Source organism: Schistocerca cancellata, chromosome 2, assembly GCF_023864275.1.
Source record: "Schistocerca cancellata isolate TAMUIC-IGC-003103 chromosome 2, iqSchCanc2.1, whole genome shotgun sequence".
Taxonomy (NCBI): Eukaryota; Metazoa; Arthropoda; class Insecta; order Orthoptera; family Acrididae; genus Schistocerca; species Schistocerca cancellata.
In genome coordinates, this window is record NC_064627.1 from 830036280 (window position 1) to 830059658 (window position 23379).

Genomic DNA, 23379 nt, shown 5'->3' on the forward strand with positions numbered 1-23379 from the left:
TTAATAGATATAACTGTTGGCTCCTTGTTATGACTTATTTACACACATGACAATATAATGTAAATAGTGTATACAGACATTATTGTGCAATCTTTATCCAGTGACTATATGTGAACATATTGTAAGAGTGATGACCATATATGAATGACATATAATTTATATAACTGTATATCTTAAAAATGTGTATATTTATGTGTGTATGTAACTTAAATGTGACTTGCCCTATACTACATGTAATAAAATAATGAGATTTCTAGGATCAATAAAAAATTAGATCTGTGTTCCCTCTGTTTTGACCTGCAGGCAGTAAATGCACTAAGTTTAGAGATGACTGGTGTTTGCAAATTCATTCTAGGGTACAATCAAACCCCATTGACGAGTGCATACTCACTCCTCTTGAACATCTTCATCAATTTTGCTGGGGTCACGTTGTGGGCCTGGACCTTTGGGAAGCTGCATGGGCATGTCGATAGATTTCTGCATGTGTTGGGCACAAAGTATCAGTGGTGTGTCACTGCTTTTGGCAGTGGCCTGTGGAACACTCCCACATCTGTAGATCAGTTTCTAGATGTTCATGCAGTATTCGTGCATGTCAAGATCAAAGCACTGTGCAAGCAGTGGTGGTCAACTGAATGTCATCCAGAGAAGAAATATGGGTACATGTTGCACCTGATGTGTTACCAAGAATGATTGGAAACTGTCTGCTTGCATAAGAACTACAATTATATTTGCCTCTGGACAGGCTGCCACTGACACCACAACACTGCCAAGCACAGCTATTCTGATGTTAAGAAAGAGTTGACTGGAGAGTGGACTGGTGCTCTATTGTCTTCAGTGTTGAGAGTAGGTTCTGTCTATATGCAAGTGATGAATGTACACATGTACAGCTTAGACCTGGTGAGCAGCCTATTCTCTAAGGCTTTTGCCTATAATACACAGGTCCCACTCCAGACTTCATAGTGGGGGACCACAATTAACAATTGCTATCACACCTGGTGTTTCTGGACCAGGCGCACAACATAGTAGGCTGTATCCCAGTGCTACAGCCATTTCTCTGACAGGAAGGTGACATACTTTTCCAGCACAACAATGCAAGTCCATATACTTCTTCTGTGATGCAATGTGCCATTTGTGGTGTACAACAGCTTCCCTAGTGAGCAAGATCACCAGATCTCTCACCAATTCAATACATATAGGACATGGTGAAGTGGGAACTTAGTCATTCTCCAGGTCATGTAAGAACCATTTCCAAATCACAATATAGGATGCAAGATGATGTTTGGGACAGTCTGTCATGGGATGTTATTTGGCACCTTCCTGATCTTTAGCACCTGAGAATACATAACCTTATTGTCACCACATGGGGGACGGAGGAGAGGGAGGGGGTTACACTGTGTATTGATAATTGATGCAACTGTTTGGCCACTCTTTACCATGATGTGTGTTTCATTTGCTCTGAATTTGTTACCATATACTCACACAACATACTACCTGTCACATCACTTCTCAATAAAATGACCTTGTCCTTGAGTGAGATGCAATTTCTTTTCCCCTCCCCTAGTGTCTGACCCGTAAAATATTTAAGTCTCGGGGTAACACCTCAGTTACTTCCTGTTACTTACTGAGGTAAGATTAAAAGCTGCTCAGTTCATTTACAGACTGTTGTTGAACAGTACTTCACTAGTCAAGACTTTCCTTCTGTCTGTCATATAGACATACAAGACGTAGACTTTAAGTCCTATGGGGTTTCATACTGGGACAATATCACTTCCATTAGTATCTGTACACACACATACTACACATGTTTTAGGCCAGTCAAGAATGATATTTGCTATCATATGTTTCCAGGATCTCCTACTGCTCTGCTGATGCCACATACAACCATGTATTTGCATTCATTGCAACGAATAGCAACGAAACACTGGAGTGCCATGCATTCCTGTGCCCTAAAAGGAAAATTGTAAGTATAGTTATATAGTTTTATGTATAATTTGTGTAGTTAATCATAATGATGTGAAACAGATTGTTGCAGATTTATATTACATATTCATATATAAATATTGCTACACAATGACCATTAACAAGTTATATGAATTAGTAATTCCTACTGACCACTCTTTACATACCACATAAATAGAAATTCTTCTACAGAAGGAGTTGTCAAGGAAAACTTGTTCACTTTGTTTTCATATATAATTTTGCTGTCTGTTAGACATTTTATATCACTGGATAAGTGATCAAAAATTTTTGTAGCAGCACTGTGCACCCCTTTTTGTGTTGAAGTACACTTTAATGTGGAATAATAAATGTCATTTTTTCTTCTGATATTGTAATTATGTACACCATGGTTCCTTTTGAGCTGTAGTGGATTACAAAAAACTTCATGAGAGTTAATATAACAATGAAAAAAATCAATTTTTGGCAAAATAATGTAATTGGGTAAATAAGAAATCTACTCACCAAGCAGCAGCAGAACACACACACAAAAGAATTTTATAGTTAGGCAAGCTTTCAGAGATAGTGGCACCTTCTTCAGGTGGAAGAGTTGAAGGGGAAGGAAGAGGGGTGAAGGAAAAGAACTGAAGATGTCTAGGAAAAGAGGAAGATTTAGGAAAAGACACCCAGAACTGCAAGTCAGGAGATACTTACCAGATGTGATGAGGAGTCTTTCATTCTCATTCCTAGAACTGTCCAGTCCTTTTCATCGCCCCTGTTTCTCCTCCGTCAACCCTTCTGCCTGAAGAAGGAGTCACTGGCTCTAAAAGCTTACCTAATTATAACCTTCTGTGTGTGTTCTGCTGCTGCTTGGTGCATAGAATTTTTATCTATCCATTTTGGAATCAATTCATGTTCATGGGAACAATTTTCCACAAAACCTATCATGTCACTGAGAATAAGAGGTAGCTCTGATTTCCATAAATGTTAATAATTCTGGGAAAAACTTCTAGAAGAGAAATCAAGTACAAAAGCTTGGATTACACGAAGAAGGGGAAACATATTTCTATTACTGTAGCACTCAATTTGGGCCATATAGACTGTCTCTGCACTACTCTGACGGTCAGTTATAATGTACTCTGCTTATGCAGAGTATCTATCACATCTGCCATCTTTTATACATTATACAGACAATGTGGAATCATAAAAATCTGTAAACAGTCTTTAATTTGCTGCTAATTAACCTTATGCGTCATTCAGTGCTATGTGACAAACCGTTTATAAGAGATCATATGAAAATTTCACTATACTTCCGCAGTAGTCCACATTTGAACCTTTGCTACACAATGACCATTAACAAGTTATATGAATTAGTAATTCCTACTGACCACTCTTTACATACCACATAAATAGAAATTCTTCTACAGAAGGAGTTGTCAAGGAAAACTTGTTCACTTTGTTTTCATATATAATTTTGCTGTCTGTTAGACATTTTATATCACTGGATAAGTGATCAAAAATTTTTGTAGCAGCACTGTGCACCCCTTTTTGTGTTGAAGTACACTTTAATGTGGAATAATAAATGTCATTTTTTCTTCTGATATTGTAATTATGTACACCATGGTTCCTTTTGAGCTGTAGTGGATTACAAAAAACTTCATGAGAGTTAATATAACAATGAAAAAAATCAATTTTTGGCAAAATAATGTAATTGGGTAAATAAGAAATCTACTCACCAAGCGGCAGCAGAACACACACAAAAAAGAATTTTATAGTTAGGCAAGCTTTCAGAGATAGTGGCACCTTCTTCAGGTGGAAGAGTTGAAGGGGAAGGAAGAGGGGTGAAGGAAAAGAACTGAAGATGTCTAGGAAAAGAGGAAGATTTAGGAAAAGTCACCCAGAACTGCAAGTCAGGAGATACTTACCAGATGTGATGAGGAGTCTTTCATTCTCATTCCTAGAACTGTCCAGTCCTTTTCATCGCCCCTGTTTCTCCTCCGTCAACCCTTCTGCCTGAAGAAGGAGTCACTGGCTCTAAAAGCTTACCTAATTATAACCTTCTGTGTGTGTTCTGCTGCTGCTTGGTGCATAGAATTTTTATCTATCCATTTTGGAATCAATTCATGTTCATGGGAACAATTTTCCACAAAACCTATCATGTCACTGAGAATAAGAGGTAGCTCTGATTTCCATAAATGTTAATAATTCTGGGAAAAACTTCTAGAAGAGAAATCAAGTACAAAAGCTTGGATTACACGAAGAAGGGGAAACATATTTCTATTACTGTAGCACTCAATTTGGGCCATATAGACTGTCTCTGCACTACTCTGACGGTCAGTTATAATGTACTCTGCTTATGCAGAGTATCTATCACATCTGCCATCTTTTATACATTATACAGACAATGTGGAATCATAAAAATCTGTAAACAGCCTTTAATTTGCTGCTAATTAACCTTATGCGTCATTCAGTGCTATGTGACAAACCGTTTATAAGAGATCATATGAAAATTTCACTATACTTCCGCAGTAGTCCACATTTGAACCTTTGCTACACAATGACCATTAACAAGTTATATGAATTAGTAATTCCTACTGACCACTCTTTACATACCACATAAATAGAAATTCTTCTACAGAAGGAGTTGTCAAGGAAAACTTGTTCACTTTGTTTTCATATATAATTTTGCTGTCTGTTAGACATTTTATATCACTGGATAAGTGATCAAAAATTTTTGTAGCAGCACTGTGCACCCCTTTTTGTGTTGAAGTACACTTTAATGTGGAATAATAAATGTCATTTTTTCTTCTGATATTGTAATTATGTACACCATGGTTCCTTTTGAGCTGTAGTGGATTACAAAAAACTTCATGAGAGTTAATATAACAATGAAAAAAATCAATTTTTGGCAAAATAATGTAATTGGGTAAATAAGAAATCTACTCACCAAGCGGCAGCAGAACACACACAAAAAAGAATTTTATAGTTAGGCAAGCTTTCAGAGATAGTGGCACCTTCTTCAGGTGGAAGAGTTGAAGGGGAAGGAAGAGGGGTGAAGGAAAAGAACTGAAGATGTCTAGGAAAAGAGGAAGATTTAGGAAAAGTCACCCAGAACTGCAAGTCAGGAGATACTTACCAGATGTGATGAGGAGTCTTTCATTCTCATTCCTAGAACTGTCCAGTCCTTTTCATCGCCCCTGTTTCTCCTCCGTCAACCCTTCTGCCTGAAGAAGGAGTCACTGGCTCTAAAAGCTTACCTAATTATAACCTTCTGTGTGTGTTCTGCTGCTGCTTGGTGCATAGAATTTTTATCTATCCATTTTGGAATCAATTCATGTTCATGGGAACAATTTTCCACAAAACCTATCATGTCACTGAGAATAAGAGGTAGCTCTGATTTCCATAAATGTTAATAATTCTGGGAAAAACTTCTAGAAGAGAAATCAAGTACAAAAGCTTGGATTACACGAAGAAGGGGAAACATATTTCTATTACTGTAGCACTCAATTTGGGCCATATAGACTGTCTCTGCACTACTCTGACGGTCAGTTATAATGTACTCTGCTTATGCAGAGTATCTATCACATCTGCCATCTTTTATACATTATACAGACAATGTGGAATCATAAAAATCTGTAAACAGCCTTTAATTTGCTGCTAATTAACCTTATGCGTCATTCAGTGCTATGTGACAAACCGTTTATAAGAGATCATATGAAAATTTCACTATACTTCCGCAGTAGTCCACATTTGAACCTTTGCTACACAATGACCATTAACAAGTTATATGAATTAGTAATTCCCACTGACCACTCTTTACATACCACATAAATAGAAATTCTTCTACAGAAGGAGTTGTCAAGGAAAACTTGTTCACTTTGTTTTCATATATAATTTTGCTGTCTGTTAGACATTTTATATCACTGGATAAGTGATCAAAAATTTTTGTAGCAGCACTGTGCACCCCTTTTTGTGTTGAAGTACACTTTAATGTGGAATAATAAATGTCATTTTTTCTTCTGATATTGTAATTATGTACACCATGGTTCCTTTTGAGCTGTAGTGGATTACAAAAAACTTCATGAGAGTTAATATAACAATGAAAAAAATCAATTTTTGGCAAAATAATGTAATTGGGTAAATAAGAAATCTACTCACCAAGCGGCAGCAGAACACACACAAAAAAGAATTTTATAGTTAGGCAAGCTTTCAGAGATAGTGGCACCTTCTTCAGGTGGAAGAGTTGAAGGGGAAGGAAGAGGGGTGAAGGAAAAGAACTGAAGATGTCTAGGAAAAGAGGAAGATTTAGGAAAAGTCACCCAGAACTGCAAGTCAGGAGATACTTACCAGATGTGATGAGGAGTCTTTCATTCTCATTCCTAGAACTGTCCAGTCCTTTTCATCGCCCCTGTTTCTCCTCCGTCAACCCTTCTGCCTGAAGAAGGAGTCACTGGCTCTAAAAGCTTACCTAATTATAACCTTCTGTGTGTGTTCTGCTGCTGCTTGGTGCATAGAATTTTTATCTATCCATTTTGGAATCAATTCATGTTCATGGGAACAATTTTCCACAAAACCTATCATGTCACTGAGAATAAGAGGTAGCTCTGATTTCCATAAATGTTAATAATTCTGGGAAAAACTTCTAGAAGAGAAATCAAGTACAAAAGCTTGGATTACACGAAGAAGGGGAAACATATTTCTATTACTGTAGCACTCAATTTGGGCCATATAGACTGTCTCTGCACTACTCTGACGGTCAGTTATAATGTACTCTGCTTATGCAGAGTATCTATCACATCTGCCATCTTTTATACATTATACAGACAATGTGGAATCATAAAAATCTGTAAACAGCCTTTAATTTGCTGCTAATTAACCTTATGCGTCATTCAGTGCTATGTGACAAACCGTTTATAAGAGATCATATGAAAATTTCACTATACTTCCGCAGTAGTCCACATTTGAACCTTTGCTACACAATGACCATTAACAAGTTATATGAATTAGTAATTCCTACTGACCACTCTTTACATACCACATAAATAGAAATTCTTCTACAGAAGGAGTTGTCAAGGAAAACTTGTTCACTTTGTTTTCATATATAATTTTGCTGTCTGTTAGACATTTTATATCACTGGATAAGTGATCAAAAATTTTTGTAGCAGCACTGTGCACCCCTTTTTGTGTTGAAGTACACTTTAATGTGGAATAATAAATGTCATTTTTTCTTCTGATATTGTAATTATGTACACCATGGTTCCTTTTGAGCTGTAGTGGATTACAAAAAACTTCATGAGAGTTAATATAACAATGAAAAAAATCAATTTTTGGCAAAATAATGTAATTGGGTAAATAAGAAATCTACTCACCAAGCGGCAGCAGAACACACACAAAAAAGAATTTTATAGTTAGGCAAGCTTTCAGAGATAGTGGCACCTTCTTCAGGTGGAAGAGTTGAAGGGGAAGGAAGAGGGGTGAAGGAAAAGAACTGAAGATGTCTAGGAAAAGAGGAAGATTTAGGAAAAGTCACCCAGAACTGCAAGTCAGGAGATACTTACCAGATGTGATGAGGAGTCTTTCATTCTCATTCCTAGAACTGTCCAGTCCTTTTCATCGCCCCTGTTTCTCCTCCGTCAACCCTTCTGCCTGAAGAAGGAGTCACTGGCTCTAAAAGCTTACCTAATTATAACCTTCTGTGTGTGTTCTGCTGCTGCTTGGTGCATAGAATTTTTATCTATCCATTTTGGAATCAATTCATGTTCATGGGAACAATTTTCCACAAAACCTATCATGTCACTGAGAATAAGAGGTAGCTCTGATTTCCATAAATGTTAATAATTCTGGGAAAAACTTCTAGAAGAGAAATCAAGTACAAAAGCTTGGATTACACGAAGAAGGGGAAACATATTTCTATTACTGTAGCACTCAATTTGGGCCATATAGACTGTCTCTGCACTACTCTGACGGTCAGTTATAATGTACTCTGCTTATGCAGAGTATCTATCACATCTGCCATCTTTTATACATTATACAGACAATGTGGAATCATAAAAATCTGTAAACAGCCTTTAATTTGCTGCTAATTAACCTTATGCGTCATTCAGTGCTATGTGACAAACCGTTTATAAGAGATCATATGAAAATTTCACTATACTTCCGCAGTAGTCCACATTTGAACCTTTGAGTGGGTTATCCTTTTACTTCAAATGCAGATTGAGTAGTTCTTCAGCAACATAAAGACTGGATCCAGTCAATCTTGGGAAGGACTCAGTACAGTGTTTCCCAAGGGTAAATACTTGATCCATTACACATCTTATGGTATACAGGTTACTTTATGCAGATTATTCAGTAGCAATGGTATGAGGTGAAGCAAATGAAAAACTAATCCAGTACATCAAACAGTCTCTTAGTGAGGTAAAGATATCCTTTCCAAAATTAAGTATGAAGTCAAAGATCTTATTTTCTTAGTGGTCTTGTAAATAAAATCTTGGCATAGACTAATATGTGGCTCTCATGATAAAAAAGTTAAACAGTCTTGGTTATGTTATGAACTTAGTAAACAATGTGAGTGAATTAGATGTTAAAAAAAGTATGTACATAAATTTAGTAGGACCATGAATGCAGGAAAGAACAGGCAAACATGTAATCCTTTTGTGTAAAAGCCTTGAGTTAATGACAACACCTTCTATCTTTATATATGCAACCCTCAATTGTATGGAACAGTGTCATCAACAGTTTTAGTAAATTTCTTTGAAAATAGGTGTCACAGGAGAGATAGATCAAATTATAAACTAATATATCACAGTCTCAAATTTTTTGAGCATATTCCCCATTTTATGGAAATGAAAATTTACAATAAAACTGCAAACAAATATAAACTGTCAATTGAAACAAGCATTACAAAAAAAATTTTAATTGAATTTTATTATTGTGTAGATCAAGGGTGTCCAAATCAATGTGGCCCAAGAAGTAAACATTTATCACAGTATCGGAAAAATATATATTGCATGAAATTCCATTTATGTACAGTTATGATAAGTTGAATATTTTCAATTTTGAACTTGCATCACATAGCTATTCTCTCATTGGCCCACACTGTTCTTAACATAGTTACCCATTCTATACTTGACCCATCCCCATGTCTCATTCTTATAACCAGCCAATCCTTCAGATGCACAGGTCTGTTATTTTACAGCAACTTTGGTTGTAACTAGGAAACTAAACATTTAGAGACATGAATTTATGAAAATGCAAGGAAATCTGTACATTTATGATAAAGAACCGTTTCCCCCATTTTTCTTATCACTACAAGTCAGTAGAGCCAGAAATCTAAGTTACTTAAAATTGTGTATATGTCTTAACTACATGCCGCTGACTGCCACCCTCTCTCCCTTCCTCTTTGGTTACTGTGTGTGTTAAGTATGTTATGTGTGCCCCAAAAATTCACATCTTCTTCCAATGTGACCGAGATAAGCTAAAAGGTTGGACATCCCAGGTGTAGATGAAATCACAACTGATGAGAATGCATAGATAAAACTGAGATTATTGATGAATCTCTGTAAGGTTTTGATACGGCTTTCACTAATAGATAGATTGCTTCATGAGGAAGATTTGTGTGGATAATTTTCTTACCACCATGCCGCAGAAGACTTCTGATTGTAGATACTTTGTGCTACATGTGTGAAGCCAGGGAAAGTTATTATTCAAATTCTAATTGTAAAAATATGCTGTGTTGTTTTCAACTTTTACTTTCTGAGATCCATCACTGTTCACAAATTCACCATCTGTACCAGAAGTTATCGCAATAATTTTCAGTTGCTGAAGTATCCTAGTACACTTTTCGCTTCTGCACTATTTTTTTTTTCTTTTTTTTTTAAGCATGAGTCATTAATACAGTACAGTACAGTAGTACATTTTATGTTTGCAGGCACAAGAGGTCACACTAACTGTGGCACGGTCTTTCAACACAGCCTATGAGATGTGGCAGATGTCTCAAGGATCCAACAAACTTCAAGATGAGATCAACAGACAGCTGTCTCAGAAACATAAAATCTCAGGTAAGTACACCAGGAGAGGCTATTACTAAGTAGCAGTGCTCATCACAGAGTTGAATATTGTAACGTATTCAGGTTACCTGAATTAAATTGCTAACACTAATGAATTATACATTTCAAGAAAAGAAAAATGTCAAAGTATATCATTGGAAAGATTTACAGGTTCTTTAAAAGCTGTCATTACAGTTTGTGAAATAGCAATTGAAGTACTGTATTGGTGGTAACAAAAAGAGATATTCTTCAATAAATGAACAAAGAATTTACAAAGCAGATAAGAGATTTTTTAATATTGTGGTGGATTACTTTAACCTGACATAAAAATGAGTGATGAATGAACATAATGTTATCATAATCATCACCATCATCATCATCAGTTTGACATCCATTGTTATTTAAAGGTGTCCCCTAAACTTTGCCATGGATTACGGTCCTCGGTTGTATACAACCAAGTTGCTCCTGCATGTTCTTTAATCATCTACCCACCTCCAGTTAGATTATTGTCTTAGTCTCTTCCTGTCTCTTGGAATGCAGCAAAGAATCTCCTTGGGTGCATATCTTGTCAACCTCCATTTCATTTTCATTACTGTCATACTTACATAGAAGCACTAGAAAACTAGGACATAGTCAACTCTATGATAGGTTATCAGCTACCAACCAATAGGCAGAAGATACTGTAAATAAGAAAAATGTAAGAGGCGGAGCAGTCATTATTTTAAATTTATTCAGTGGAGAAACTGAAACATCAGAAGTCATAGGACTAGAATGACCATGCTCTAAAAGTTATATGTTGTCAGACATTTTCTTAATGTATCACACACAGTTAATGTTCATCTGTGCCTTACAATCATGAAACCTAGTACTATAGTATGTTTATCACTTAATTGCAAATTATATAAAAATATGTGATAACAGATAGTAATCTGGAGGTGATATAACATCAGAAACAATTAAAACTTACATTGTGTTCAAGTGCATGGAAGCATTTGTGTCCCTTGATGGTAGAAGTAACCATCAGTTAGAATTTGAAGTGTATTCACAAGCAAAATATTTTGTAGTGTACACAGATACATATAAAACTACACACTATCCTACCTTTTGAAACTATTAGTTCCTTCTTCAAGCAGGAGAGAAGGATAGGTTGGAGAAAGTTTAAAATAGAGGACAGGTCATTCAGACCCCAAGGTGAGAGGAAACCACCTCTTTTGAGGATAAGATGAAATGCAGAGAAAGTGGGAGGTCAAAGATAGCAACTTTGTAGGATGTGCGCCAGCTTCTGTTCAGAGATGATGACAGAGTGACAAGTAAAGAACGAGAAATTAATAGTGCAATTAAGAACTTGGAGGAGAAGCATGTGGAACAAATATTTGAGAAAGAGGGGAGAGAGGAGAAAGAATCAGGCAAATTTGAGTTGGGAAAAGGAGTTAAGCTTTTGCAGGAAGTGGACAAGTTCTTCTTCACTATGAGTCCAGACCACAAAGCTGTCAGTGACAAGCTAGAGGGATCAGCTTCAGGGTCCTGAGGAATGTCATATCCTCTATACAAAACCAAAAAGAACTGATACTGACCTCCACCAAAATCCCCATCCAAATTTCAAGCCTATAAAATCAGTCAGGAAACAAGAATGACTATGGATTTACAGCTGCCACCCTATATCAAATGCTTCCTTCTCTAAAGTCAAGGCATACACAGTAAATGTATCTGTTCAACAACAAATTCCTTCAACACCCACATCAACAACCTCTCCAAGGCTTTCTGCTCCAACAGCTACACTGCAGTCTCATTCGCAAACAAATATTCAGGAGAATATCCTCCTCTTACATTGTAATACATTTCACATTTCAAAAAAATTAAGAAGCTTCCCTTTTTGTCATCCAGTATCACTCGGGTCTTGGGTCTTGGATGCCTCAATACAGTACTTCACCAAAGCTATGACTTTCTCAAGCCAAGCCTGATATGAAATGCACTCTACCTGATGCTCTCCTCACACCACCCACTGTTATCTTCTGTCATCATCCAAACATTCATAATGTTCCAATCAAACTGTATGACATATTTTAATCATTATCTATATAATGTGAGTGGCTAGAAAAAAAATCTACTTCCTTTGGTGGCAGATGAGCTGAAGCAGAAGGAAGAGGGTTGAACACGCAGAACCTTGGGTCAGGGGAGACTTACTGAATCAGATTAGAAGGAAATCAAAAGGCAGAACAATTTACAGAAGTATTCATGTTGTTTATCAACTAACAATGATTTATATAGAAATAACCTGCACTAAACTCGCTTACTGCATAAATAGGCATAGAAAAATTTTGCACTTTGTTCTGACCCAGTACACAGTTGCTGAATATGATCTTCAGCATGACTTAAGGGACCTGAGTGCCTGCTACACTGTACGAGATACTTGGATCTTCTCTCACGATACTACAGGGTGGCGTGCGAAATGTATTACCAATTGTTTCTTTCACAATTTACGACGCACATTAGATACCCTGCTGGGATCTCTACACCAGTACTAGCAGAGCTTAGAAAAACAAATGAGTAATGCAATGATGTGTAATTCACAATACTGCTGCTAGGAGACTAGTAACAGCAATGGCTGACAATGGAAGACTGATGACACAGCAACGATCGGCAATTCTGTTACTTTTTCATGAAATGAAAAGCCTTGTTGTGACTCAGAGGTGTTTACGACAACAGTTTAACACATGATGGGTCCCTTGCAAGAAGACCATCCACAGGTTGTATGATAAATTTGTAGAGGAAGGAACAGTATTGGAAGTGAAGTGACCTCGGCCTAATCCTGTTCGTTCACTGGAGAATATTGAAGCCGTATGAGTTGCTGTACAGAGAAGTCCTGGGAAATCGTGTAGAAAGGCAGCAGTGCAACTGGGAATATCCAGACGCTCCGTTCAATGCATTCTTAAAAGTGACCTCCATATGTACCCATAAAAGATGACCTGTGCACAGAAGGTCACTGGAGAACACAAGCAGCAGAGACTGCTGTTTGCTCAGTGGGTGGAGGATAGAGAAGAAACTATCAACAACGAGGCACATTTTCATTTTGTTGGTGTGGTTAACAAACAAAATGTACGCTTTTGGGGCACGGAAAACCCACAAGTGCTTCATTAATGACAACATTATGCTCCGAGGATTACAGCATGGGCAGCAATTTCCAGTCACGGACTTATTGGACCCCTTTCCTTTGAAGAAACTGTGAACAGCGAGCATTATTTGAGCATGCTTCACATTAGCTGCATTCCACAGCTTCTTGGTACTGCCTTGCCCTTCAACATGCAGTGGTTCATGCAAGATGGAGCAAGGCCAACACTGTGTTGGTGTTTTTACACGAGCATTTCAACATGCAGATCATTTCACTCAGATTTCCAGGTTGCTTCAATGATGGACAAAATTGGCCCCCCAATAGTCCAGACCTCAATCCATGTGACTTTTTTCTTTGGGGGTACCTAAAGGAAAAAATTTTCCCGAAACGTCCACGTGATTTAATGGATCTCAAAAGACTTATTCTTCAATCTTGCAGTGAAATTATGGAAGACATGTGCCTTAGGGTAATCACTAACTTCAGTGTTCGTTTGAAGAAAGTTAGGAAATGAAATGGTGGACATATTGAACATGTGTTGAGTTAGAACAAATCTCCATGGACGGCTCTTCATTGTAGTATATGTTCCTTTCAGATTGTATTGACAATAAAGTTTATATTCAAAAACAAAATGGTAACACATTTCGTGTGCCACCCTGTAGTTTCCCTAAACTCTCGAGCTGGGACTTGCCTACTGACACCCTACATTCATGCCCTCACCTTCCTGGACTTAACTTACATTAACATAAACCCAACACCCTTTTTCCATTATCATCCTGTATTTTTATTATAACTTTTATTTATTATGTACCATTAATTTCTTGATTGTTTTTACTTTTTATCTTTTTTCTCCTCTCCCCCCTCGTTTTCATTTTCTTCACTGTGTTAGTTCTTAATTTACCTATTCATTTTTTATCTTCTAATCTATCTTTACAACACAATTCATAATCACTGGGCTGAAGCTGGCACAGTGCTTACCACTGTACTATCTTTGACCACCTTCTCTTCTAATGCCTCCTCCTTTATCTCTGTCCTTCCTTATCCTTGAAATAAGATAGTTACATCCAATCCTGGAGTCTTAGTGATAAGCACTTCCACTTAAACCTCCCCCAACTTATCCTTCTTCCCCGACCCCTCCAGGAAGAACTAATAGTTCAGAATGCTAGGATGATGTGCTATAGATGTTTATCTGCAGCATTAGATATTTCACATCATGACTGTAAGTACCACTCAGCAATAATGTTGTGTTGTTTCTTTCATTTTCGCAACTGATTTTTTCCTTTGAAACAATGAAATAAAAAAAACAAAAAATCACCATTTCAGAATTTTGTTTGTAATATAGTGCCTTCCCAGCTCCATTGTGGCAACAGCTTCACTACCGTATATGTATCTAAATATCTAATGTGGCTATACCAATGACCTAATATCCTTATTGGCTTTTGTCCCACTAAAATTCCATAGAAATCTTATACACTGAAAAGTTACATCCTTAGGAGATGAACAATGTACTCTTTGTTGTCACGATAAATATATAGTGAATATTCCTCTGTGCTACTAATATAGTATTCTTTTATGTTACAATTTTATTTTCTTTCAGAGTTCAGTAACACAAGACAAGAAATAAACAGCACCAAATTGCCGAGTGAGAATAAGAGTCTTCTGATTGACTTTTCATCAGAGCCAGCTACACTGTCTGACAATGGAAACACATGGGTAAGTTGTTTAGTGGCATTTCAAAAATTAAATGGGAGAAAATTGTCTCTCAGTTTTGGTTAAAACATAAAATGTCCCCTCACTTTCCAGACCATTTCTAATTTTGGAGAAAACATGGCTGACAAATCACAAGCGACTAATGAAGCCACTATAGCATCAGTCACATTAACTGATGTTGCAACCAAGATTTCATCACTTTCTTCCACATTTATATCACTTCTATTTGTTATTGTTCTGTCCTTTAATTTCTTCAGTTATTTAAATTACTTTAATTTATATCTATGCACAGTGTTCCCAGCAGATTTAGTTCATTATTGTAACAATAGAGGTTGGTGAAGTTTACTTCATTGGTACCATTCAATAATCATTCAATTCACAACAAAAACAGGCAAAATATTATGTATATGTTACATCTTTGAATACATACTATAATAGAACTTATGTCCCCAAAATCATATAAATGGCATACAGATAGACATGCAAAGTAAGTTAACACTCACTGATAAATTTAGTCTGGAATTCCAACATTTATATCCAATTAACATTCAAACAGCCATTTGAAAACTAACAAATTTTGGGAGGTAGAGATATGTATGTATGACATTTATTCATGAATATCCAGTTTATTCTTAACCTAAAGCGCAGAAGCCTGAAATGGAGATAAACATTAACACAATTATATCAAAGTAAAAGCAATGAGTGCAGACTTCAGAGAAATATTAATTGTCTCATTACATTTCCATCAACTAGATTCCATGCCCTTTTTACTGCTCTCAGTTGTAATCTATAGTTTTCATTAACCTTTACATTTATTCGTTGGTTCCTGAAATGTAATAGTAGTCTGACCAAATAGGTCTCTTAGCAACTAATCAGCTTTTCTTTAGTTTGTAATGCAAGAAATGATTCCTGCATTAACTAAAATTTTGTAGGTGTGAGAAATACAAAGCAATATGGTCATCCAAAGAATTAAAAATAAATACTTAAACCTAACTAACCTAAGGACATCACACACATCCATGACCGAGGCAGGATTCGAACCTGCGACCGTAGCGGTCGCGTGGTTCCAGACTGTAACGCCTAGAACCGCTCGGCTACTCTGGCCAGCAAAATAGACTTTTGCTATGTCTTTTCATTATCACTAATTTTGTCATTAAATAGATGAGGAGGTAATTTCTAGGGCTAACTTGCTTTTAATTGTGCATAATCAAATATTACTTTAGATTAGATGTAGTTTTTGTTCCAATCCGACTATAGTGAGGAGAGCCTCTGGGATCTGGAACATGTCAGAAAACAAGAATGCACAATAAATATTTACAAAACAAGAACAGATATGCTAACATACCTTCTGCAGATCCCAAATGAAATTGCTCTTTTGGATGTGGAATTGGTAAAAAAAAAGTCTTAAGCACATTTACATTTAGAAGGATATAAAAGTCACCAAATATTAAATGTCAGGTACTGAGGTGCCTGTGATAATTCTTATGCTATTGAAGCCACACATCATCAACTAAAAAATAAAAACAACATTTTATGGCCCTTATTTACAATGTCACATTACTGCACAAAATTTGTGCAGAAGTCAGATTGTACGCAATATCCACATAATGTGATATCATTAATAACAACATGCATCAATCAGTTCTGCAAAGAAATTCATCGATAGAGAAGAAGGAGATGACCACCAATAAATCTTTGAGAGACTTCTAAAACAGAACTTTGTTATTAGTTAAACTTTTAATGGCTGCTGGCATGTTATTGAAAATGTGTATTGCTGAATAGAGGACACCTTTCTGAACTAACGTAAGTGACATTATACAAATTCGAGAATGTCAGTGTTTGCCATTATACTGTTATTCCTTATACATTGATCAGCTGCATATTATCCCAGCTCTACTAATACTGCTGTGGTTAAGCATTGGTATGCAGAATAGCATACAAACAGTATGTTGTTGTTGTGGTCTTCAGTTCTGAGACTGGTTTGATGCAGCTCTCCATGCTACCCTATCCTTGCAACCTACATCCTTCTGAATCTACTTAGTGTATTCATCTCTTGGTCTCCCTCTACGATTTTTACCCTCCATGCTGCCCTCCAATGCTAAATTTGTGATCCCTTGATGCCTCACAACATGTCCTACCAACCGGTCCCTTCTTTTTGTCAAGTTGTGCCACAAACTCCTCTTCTCCCCAATTCTATTCAATACCTCCTCATTAGTTATGTGATTTATCCATCTAATCTTCAGCATTCTTCTGTAGCACAACATTTCGAAAGCTTCTATTCTCTTCTTGTCCAAACTATTTATCGTCCATGTTTCACTTCCATACATGGCTACACTCCAAACAAATACTTTCAGAAACGACTTCCTGACCCTTAAATCTATACTCGATGTTAACAAATTTCTCTCTGAAGAAACACTTTCCTTGCCATTGCTAGTCTAAATTTTATATCCTCTCTACTTCGACCATCATCAGTTATTTTGCTCCCCAAATAGCAAAACTCCTTTACTACTTTAAGTGTGTCATTTCCTAATCTAATTCCCTCAGCATTGCCCGACTTAATTCGACTACATTCCATTATCCTTGTTTTGCTTTTGTTGGTGTTCATCTTATATCCTCCTTTCAACACATTGTCCATTCCGTTCAACTGCTCTTCCAAGTCCTTTGCTGTCTCTGACAGAATTACAATGCCATCGGCAAACCTCAAAGTATTTATTTCTTCTCCATAGGTTTTACTACCTACACATTTTTCTTTTGTTTCATTTACTGCTTGCTCAATATACAGATTGAATAACTTTGGGGAGAGGCTACAACCCTGTCTCACTCCCTTCCCAACCACTGCTTCCCTTTCATGTCCCTCGACTCTTATTACTGCCACCTGGTTTCTGTACAAATTGTAAATAGCCTTTCGCTCCCTGTATTTTACCCCTGCCACTTTTAGAATGTGAGAGTATTCCAGTCAACATTGTCAAAAGCTTTCTGTAAGTCTACAAATGCTTCCAATCTGATCTTCCCCAAGGTCAGCTTCTACCAGTTTTTCCATTCATCTGTAAAGAATTTGTGTTAGTATTCTGCAGCTGTGACTTATTAAACTGATAATTCAGTAATTTTCACATATGTCAACACTTGCTTTCTTTGGGATTGGAATTATTATATTCTTCTTCTGAGGGTCTTTCGCCTGTCTCATACATCTTGCTCACCAGATGGTAGAGTTTTCTCAGGACTGGGTCTCCCAAGGCCATCAATAGTTCTAATGGAATGTTGTCTACTCCCGGGGCCTTGTTTCGACTCAGGTCTTTCAGAGCTCTGTCAAACTCTTCACACAGTATTGTATCTCCCATTTCATCTTCATCTACATTCTCCTCCATTTCCATAATATTGTCCTCAAGTACATCACCCTTGTATAGACCCTCTATATACTCCTTCCATCTTTCTGCTTTCCCTTCTTTGCTTAGAACTGGATTTCCATCTGAGCTCTTGATATTCATACAAGTGGTTCTCTTTTCTCCAAAGGTCTCTTTAATTTTCCTGTAGGCAGTATCTATCTTACCCCTAGTTAGATAAGCCTCTATATCCTTACATTTGTCCTCTAGCCATCCCTGCTTAGCCATTTTGCACTTCCTGTCGATCTCATTTTTGAGACGTTTGTATTCCTTTTTGCCTGCTTCATTTACTGCATTTTTATATTTTCTCATTTCATCAATTCAATATTTCTTCTGTTACCCAAGAATTTCTACTAGTCCTCATCTTTTTACCTACTTGATCGTCTGCTGCCTTCACTACTTCATCCCTCAGAGCTACCCATTCTTCTCCTACTGTATTTCTTTCCCCCATTCCTGTCAATTGTTCCTTTATGCTCTCCCTGAACCTCTGTACAACCCCTGGTTCTTGTCAGTCATTCCCTGATGCTCTCTCTGAAACTCTCTACAACCTCTGGTTCTTTCAGTTTATCCAGGTCCCATCTCCTTAAATCCCCACCGTTTTGCAGTTTCTTCAGTTTTAATCTACAGTTCATAACCAATAGATTGTGGTCAGAGTCCACATCTGCCCCTGGAAATGTTTTACAATTTAAAACCTAGTTCCTAAATCTCTGTCGTACCATTATATAATCTATCTGATACCTTCTAGTCTCTCCAGGATTCTTCCATGTATACAACCTTCTTTTATGATTCTTGGACCAAGTGTTAGCTATGATTAAGTTATGCTCTGTGCAAAATTCTACCAGACCACTTCCTCTTTCATTTCTTACCCCCAATCCATATTCACCTACTATATTTCCTTCTCTCCCTTTTCCTACTCTCGAAGTCCAGTCACCCATGACTATTAAATTTTCATCTCCCTTCACTACCTGAATAATTTCTTTTATCTCATCATACATTTCATCAACCTCTTCATCATCTGCAGAGCTAATTGGCATATAAACTTGTACTACTGTAGTAGGTGTGGGCTTCATGTCTATCTTGGCCACAATAATGCGTTCACTATGCTGTTTGTAGTAGCTTACCTGCACTCCTATTTTTTTATTCATTATTAAACCTGCTCCAGCATTACCCCTATTTGAATTACCCCTATTTGATTTTGTATTTATAACCCTGTAATTACCTGACCAAAAGTCTTGGTCCTCCTGCCACCGAACTTCACTAATTCCCACTATATCTAACATTAACCTATCCATTTCCCTTTTTAAATTTTCTAACCTACCTGCCCAATTAAGGGATCTGACATTCCACACTCCGATCTGTAGAACGCCAGTTTTCTTTCTCCTGATAACAATGTCCTCTTGAGTAGTCCCCGCCCGGAGATCCGAACGGAGGACTCCAGAATATTTTACCCAAGAGGATGCCATCATCATTTAACCATACAGTAAAGCTGCATGCCCTCGGGAAAAATTATGGTTGTAGTTTCCCCTTGCTTTCAGCTGTTTGCAGTAACAGCACAGCAAGGCCATTTTGGTTAATGTTACAAGGCCAGATGAGTCAATCATCCAGACGACTGCCCCTGCAACTACTGAAAAGGCTGCTGCCCCTCTTCAGGAACCACACGTTTGTGCAAACAGCATACTGACCTGAATTCTAGGAGTATTTGTAAGATGATATATTCTGGCATTCATGATTCTTGAGTTTGATCAATTAAATTTTCATTTCCCTGTACTCCCACATGCATTGCTACTGTAACTGATTAAGTCATTCAGTCAACTGCTTGCAAAATAATAGCAAGAGGCCACCTATTTGTGCCTTAATCAATATTTTTGTCCATTTTTGATAACAAAACAGGCCATCACCTGAATTGCTTTATGGAATAATGGAGTCTTCACCACCTGGAATGTGCCATGTGCTCATTTCACAGGAGTTTATCTGTTTTCAGAATGCACTAAGATATCATGTAGTCATCATGATCCTTCTTGTTTTCATGATATTTATACCTAGCATACAGAACATCACAATTTCCTCTTTTTTTATTAAGCCAACAATTTGGCCATTCTGTGAATACAAAGTTGAGTGAATTATTTTTCTGTACATTGCATTTCAGTTCTTGTGACATCACATTTCATACATGGGATCTACTTATGCTCATTCCCACAGCAAATGTGTGATTACATTGTTGAGGCTGGTCAGTGGCTATTTCACGTTTGGGTAGACATATGTATTTTGTAATAGTTTCATTCACCTCATCTTATTCTTTTGAAACCAAAACTATTTTCTCATTATATTCCAGGTCAGTTTTGAAGAAGACAGCACTGAAAACATCAACACCAACTTTGCAAGGTAATTGTTTTTCATATGCACACAATTATGAGTTAGAGTAAGTACCAAACAGTCTTATAAAAATGAAATAACTTTTCTTTAGTCATATCAGCACCAATGACGAAATAATATTCTGTTAAAAATATTGTTGCAAATTAATCATTAATCATTAATGCTACCTGCTGTTCATGGGTTGAGCTTGAAAATGCATATCTTCAGATTGTTTTGGACCCAAGCTTTATGATCTCATATGAGGGTTGCACCAGAAAGTAATGCACCACATTTTTTTTCTCGGCCAAAAACAATTCTACAAATGTGAACCATTACCTATGTATTATTTGAAGTCTGCTGAGTGAGCATGCCAAGTTTCCATCACTTCCGACAGATAGTGTAGTTGCACGACAGTTTCAAACTGGTGTCTGTAGGTGATGTACGTTACAAGCAACATGCTGCCATTGAATTTCTCACTGCAGAGAAAGAAACTGTGGGGAATATTCACAAACACTTGTACAAAGTCTATGGAGCATCTGCTGTCGACAGAAGTACAGTTAGTCGCTGTGCACAGAGGGTGAGGTCATCAGTAGGCGGTTTGGCGGAGCTCCGTGATTTGCAGCGGTCGGGGAGACCATCCACGGCTGTCACACCTGACGTGTTGCAGTGAAGTGATGTTGTCATTTGTGAGGACAGATTAAAGGATGCCATTCGTGTAAGACATTTTGAGGATGATGAGGAGGTGATTCGCACAGTGAAGCACTGGCTCTGCCACCAGGACAAGGATTGGTATGCCTTTGTTTCGCAGAGGCAGAGGAGGAAGGCCATAAATGGGATGGAGATACATGGAAAAATAGGGTGTATAGATAAAACACCGAATAAAGTATTGTTGAAGAAAAAAATGCTGTGCATTTCTTTCTGTGCAGCCCTCGTAACAAGTTATAACAGCTTGTGATGTACAAGTTTTATTTCTTGAATATAAGGGCACTTCAATACAAAACAGAAAAAAATTAATACTGGTGATACAAAAAAGGGTATACATTGGAATAAAAGAAGTGTGTCAACCTGAAGCGGCAAATATTTTTTTAAAAAGTCGTCAGAGACTCTAAAACATTATTTGCATGTGCACTGACATTCAGAGATAATCAGCACAACAAACAACAATACAAAATCAAAGAGAACTGTGTTAATGTCATTGGCAGTAGTGTTATTCCACTAGGAAATGCTCTGTTAATGTGAAATTAAGGTCATGTTATCATGTCATAACCACATTCAATTCCAAATTAGAAAGCATGCTCATTAATGAAGTACAGCATCTAGCACTGTTAATGGAGCACAACATACAGCACTGAAAGAAAGTTTCTTACTGATACCAACGTACAGATAAAACAGAACTGAACTCCTGGACGGAGAGTACTGCTATTTATACAAACATCAAATACCTCAGAAAACACAGTCATTACAAACATAAGAAATTTCAAGAACCTTCCAGACCCAATAAATACTAAATGAAAAATATTTACTTGTTGTGGGGTTTGTGACCCACAGTATGTCAGCCATCAACACTAACCACAACTTCACAAGGTGCACAACACAGCTTACGGGATTGCTCCCTCTCCTGGAGAAACAGTGACCCACTGTTCACAGGTTCTCATTGGAGCAACCTGGATATGGGTCTTGCCTGGGTTCCATTATAGCAGCACTGGAGGATCCATATGTTCTTGTTGCATTATCACATCCTCCTTACTGTGGTGAGCATTGAAGGTAGCCTCTCCAGTTGAAGCTTCATCATCATCAATCAGGTTTCCTGTTTCCTTGAATGAGAAACCCCCATTGTCAATCTGCACTCAGGACTGTAGCAGAGCTTCATTCAAATGACGTGGATGACGTCTCTGTGTGTTTGTCTTCTTGGTGAAGGGTCATAATCTTCCACTTCATATGTGACACTCAACAAGCAACAAGGAATACAATACAGCCTATAGTAATGCTTTATTAACTTTTCTGATCGACCAACTTACTGCACAGGCATAAAAATCCACACAAAGTCTCCTCGACTGTATCTCACTCGCTGTTGCTTGGTGTTATAGAGCTCTCAGCCCCCTCCAGGGTGTCCAGGGTCCATATGCAAACAAGCTGTTTTGCTTCTTCAGTGATTAGGTATTTCATGTAGTCATCTCTAGTATCAGAGTAAGCTCTGAGACTGTGTAGCAGAAAAAATGGTGTGAAGCCTGTGGAACCTTGTTTTGCTGTGTTACATGCAAATGTCATGATGGACAGTATTGTATCCCAATCTCTCTGTTTAACATCAATGTACAATAAGAGCATATCTGCCAGTGTCTTATTAAAGTGTTCTATCAGGCCATTCACCTTTGGGTCATAGTAGTTGTCACACTGTAGGTGATAACACAGTGAATCACGTCTGGTATTAGTCTTGATTGGAAAACTTTTTCCATGGTCAGAGATCATTGCAAAGGGTGGTCTGAGCTTCAAAATGATGCCTTCTACAGTACAAGGAACCTTGAAACTTCCTAACTTCAGCACACAACACAACTTTGGTGACAGTGTAGCAGGTGAGGTAATCAGGGCTGACATTATCCATTGGTCATCATTTATCAAATTTTGGGACCCAAGAGTTCGATTACAATATGGTGGAATGACACTGCTGCAGGTGACTTTGGAAGTACAATAGATGCCCTGAATGTAATTGCAGCATGTGCTCCCATCACTGGCATTCTGCACAGTGGCTCACAAAGTATGTAATGGATCAGTAGAGACCTGGCCTGTTAGATTTACATCTGATTCTGCCTAGAGCCTTCATGAATCATGATCAGATATTGGAGTGTCATGGAAT

General features: G+C 37.4%; 1 protein-coding gene across 1 annotated transcript in view; it reads left to right on the forward strand.

The window, feature by feature from the left end:
- LOC126162721 (low density lipoprotein receptor adapter protein 1-like) overlaps nt 1-23379 on the forward strand; it is a 210890-nt gene that overhangs the window by 177277 nt on the left and 10234 nt on the right. Inside the window, exons 4-7 of the mRNA XM_049919383.1 lie at nt 1849-1960; nt 9863-9992; nt 14684-14799; nt 20509-20558. Coding sequence (XP_049775340.1) covers nt 1849-1960; nt 9863-9992; nt 14684-14799; nt 20509-20558 — 408 coding nt within the window. The remainder of the gene's footprint in view (nt 1-1848; nt 1961-9862; nt 9993-14683; nt 14800-20508; nt 20559-23379) is intronic.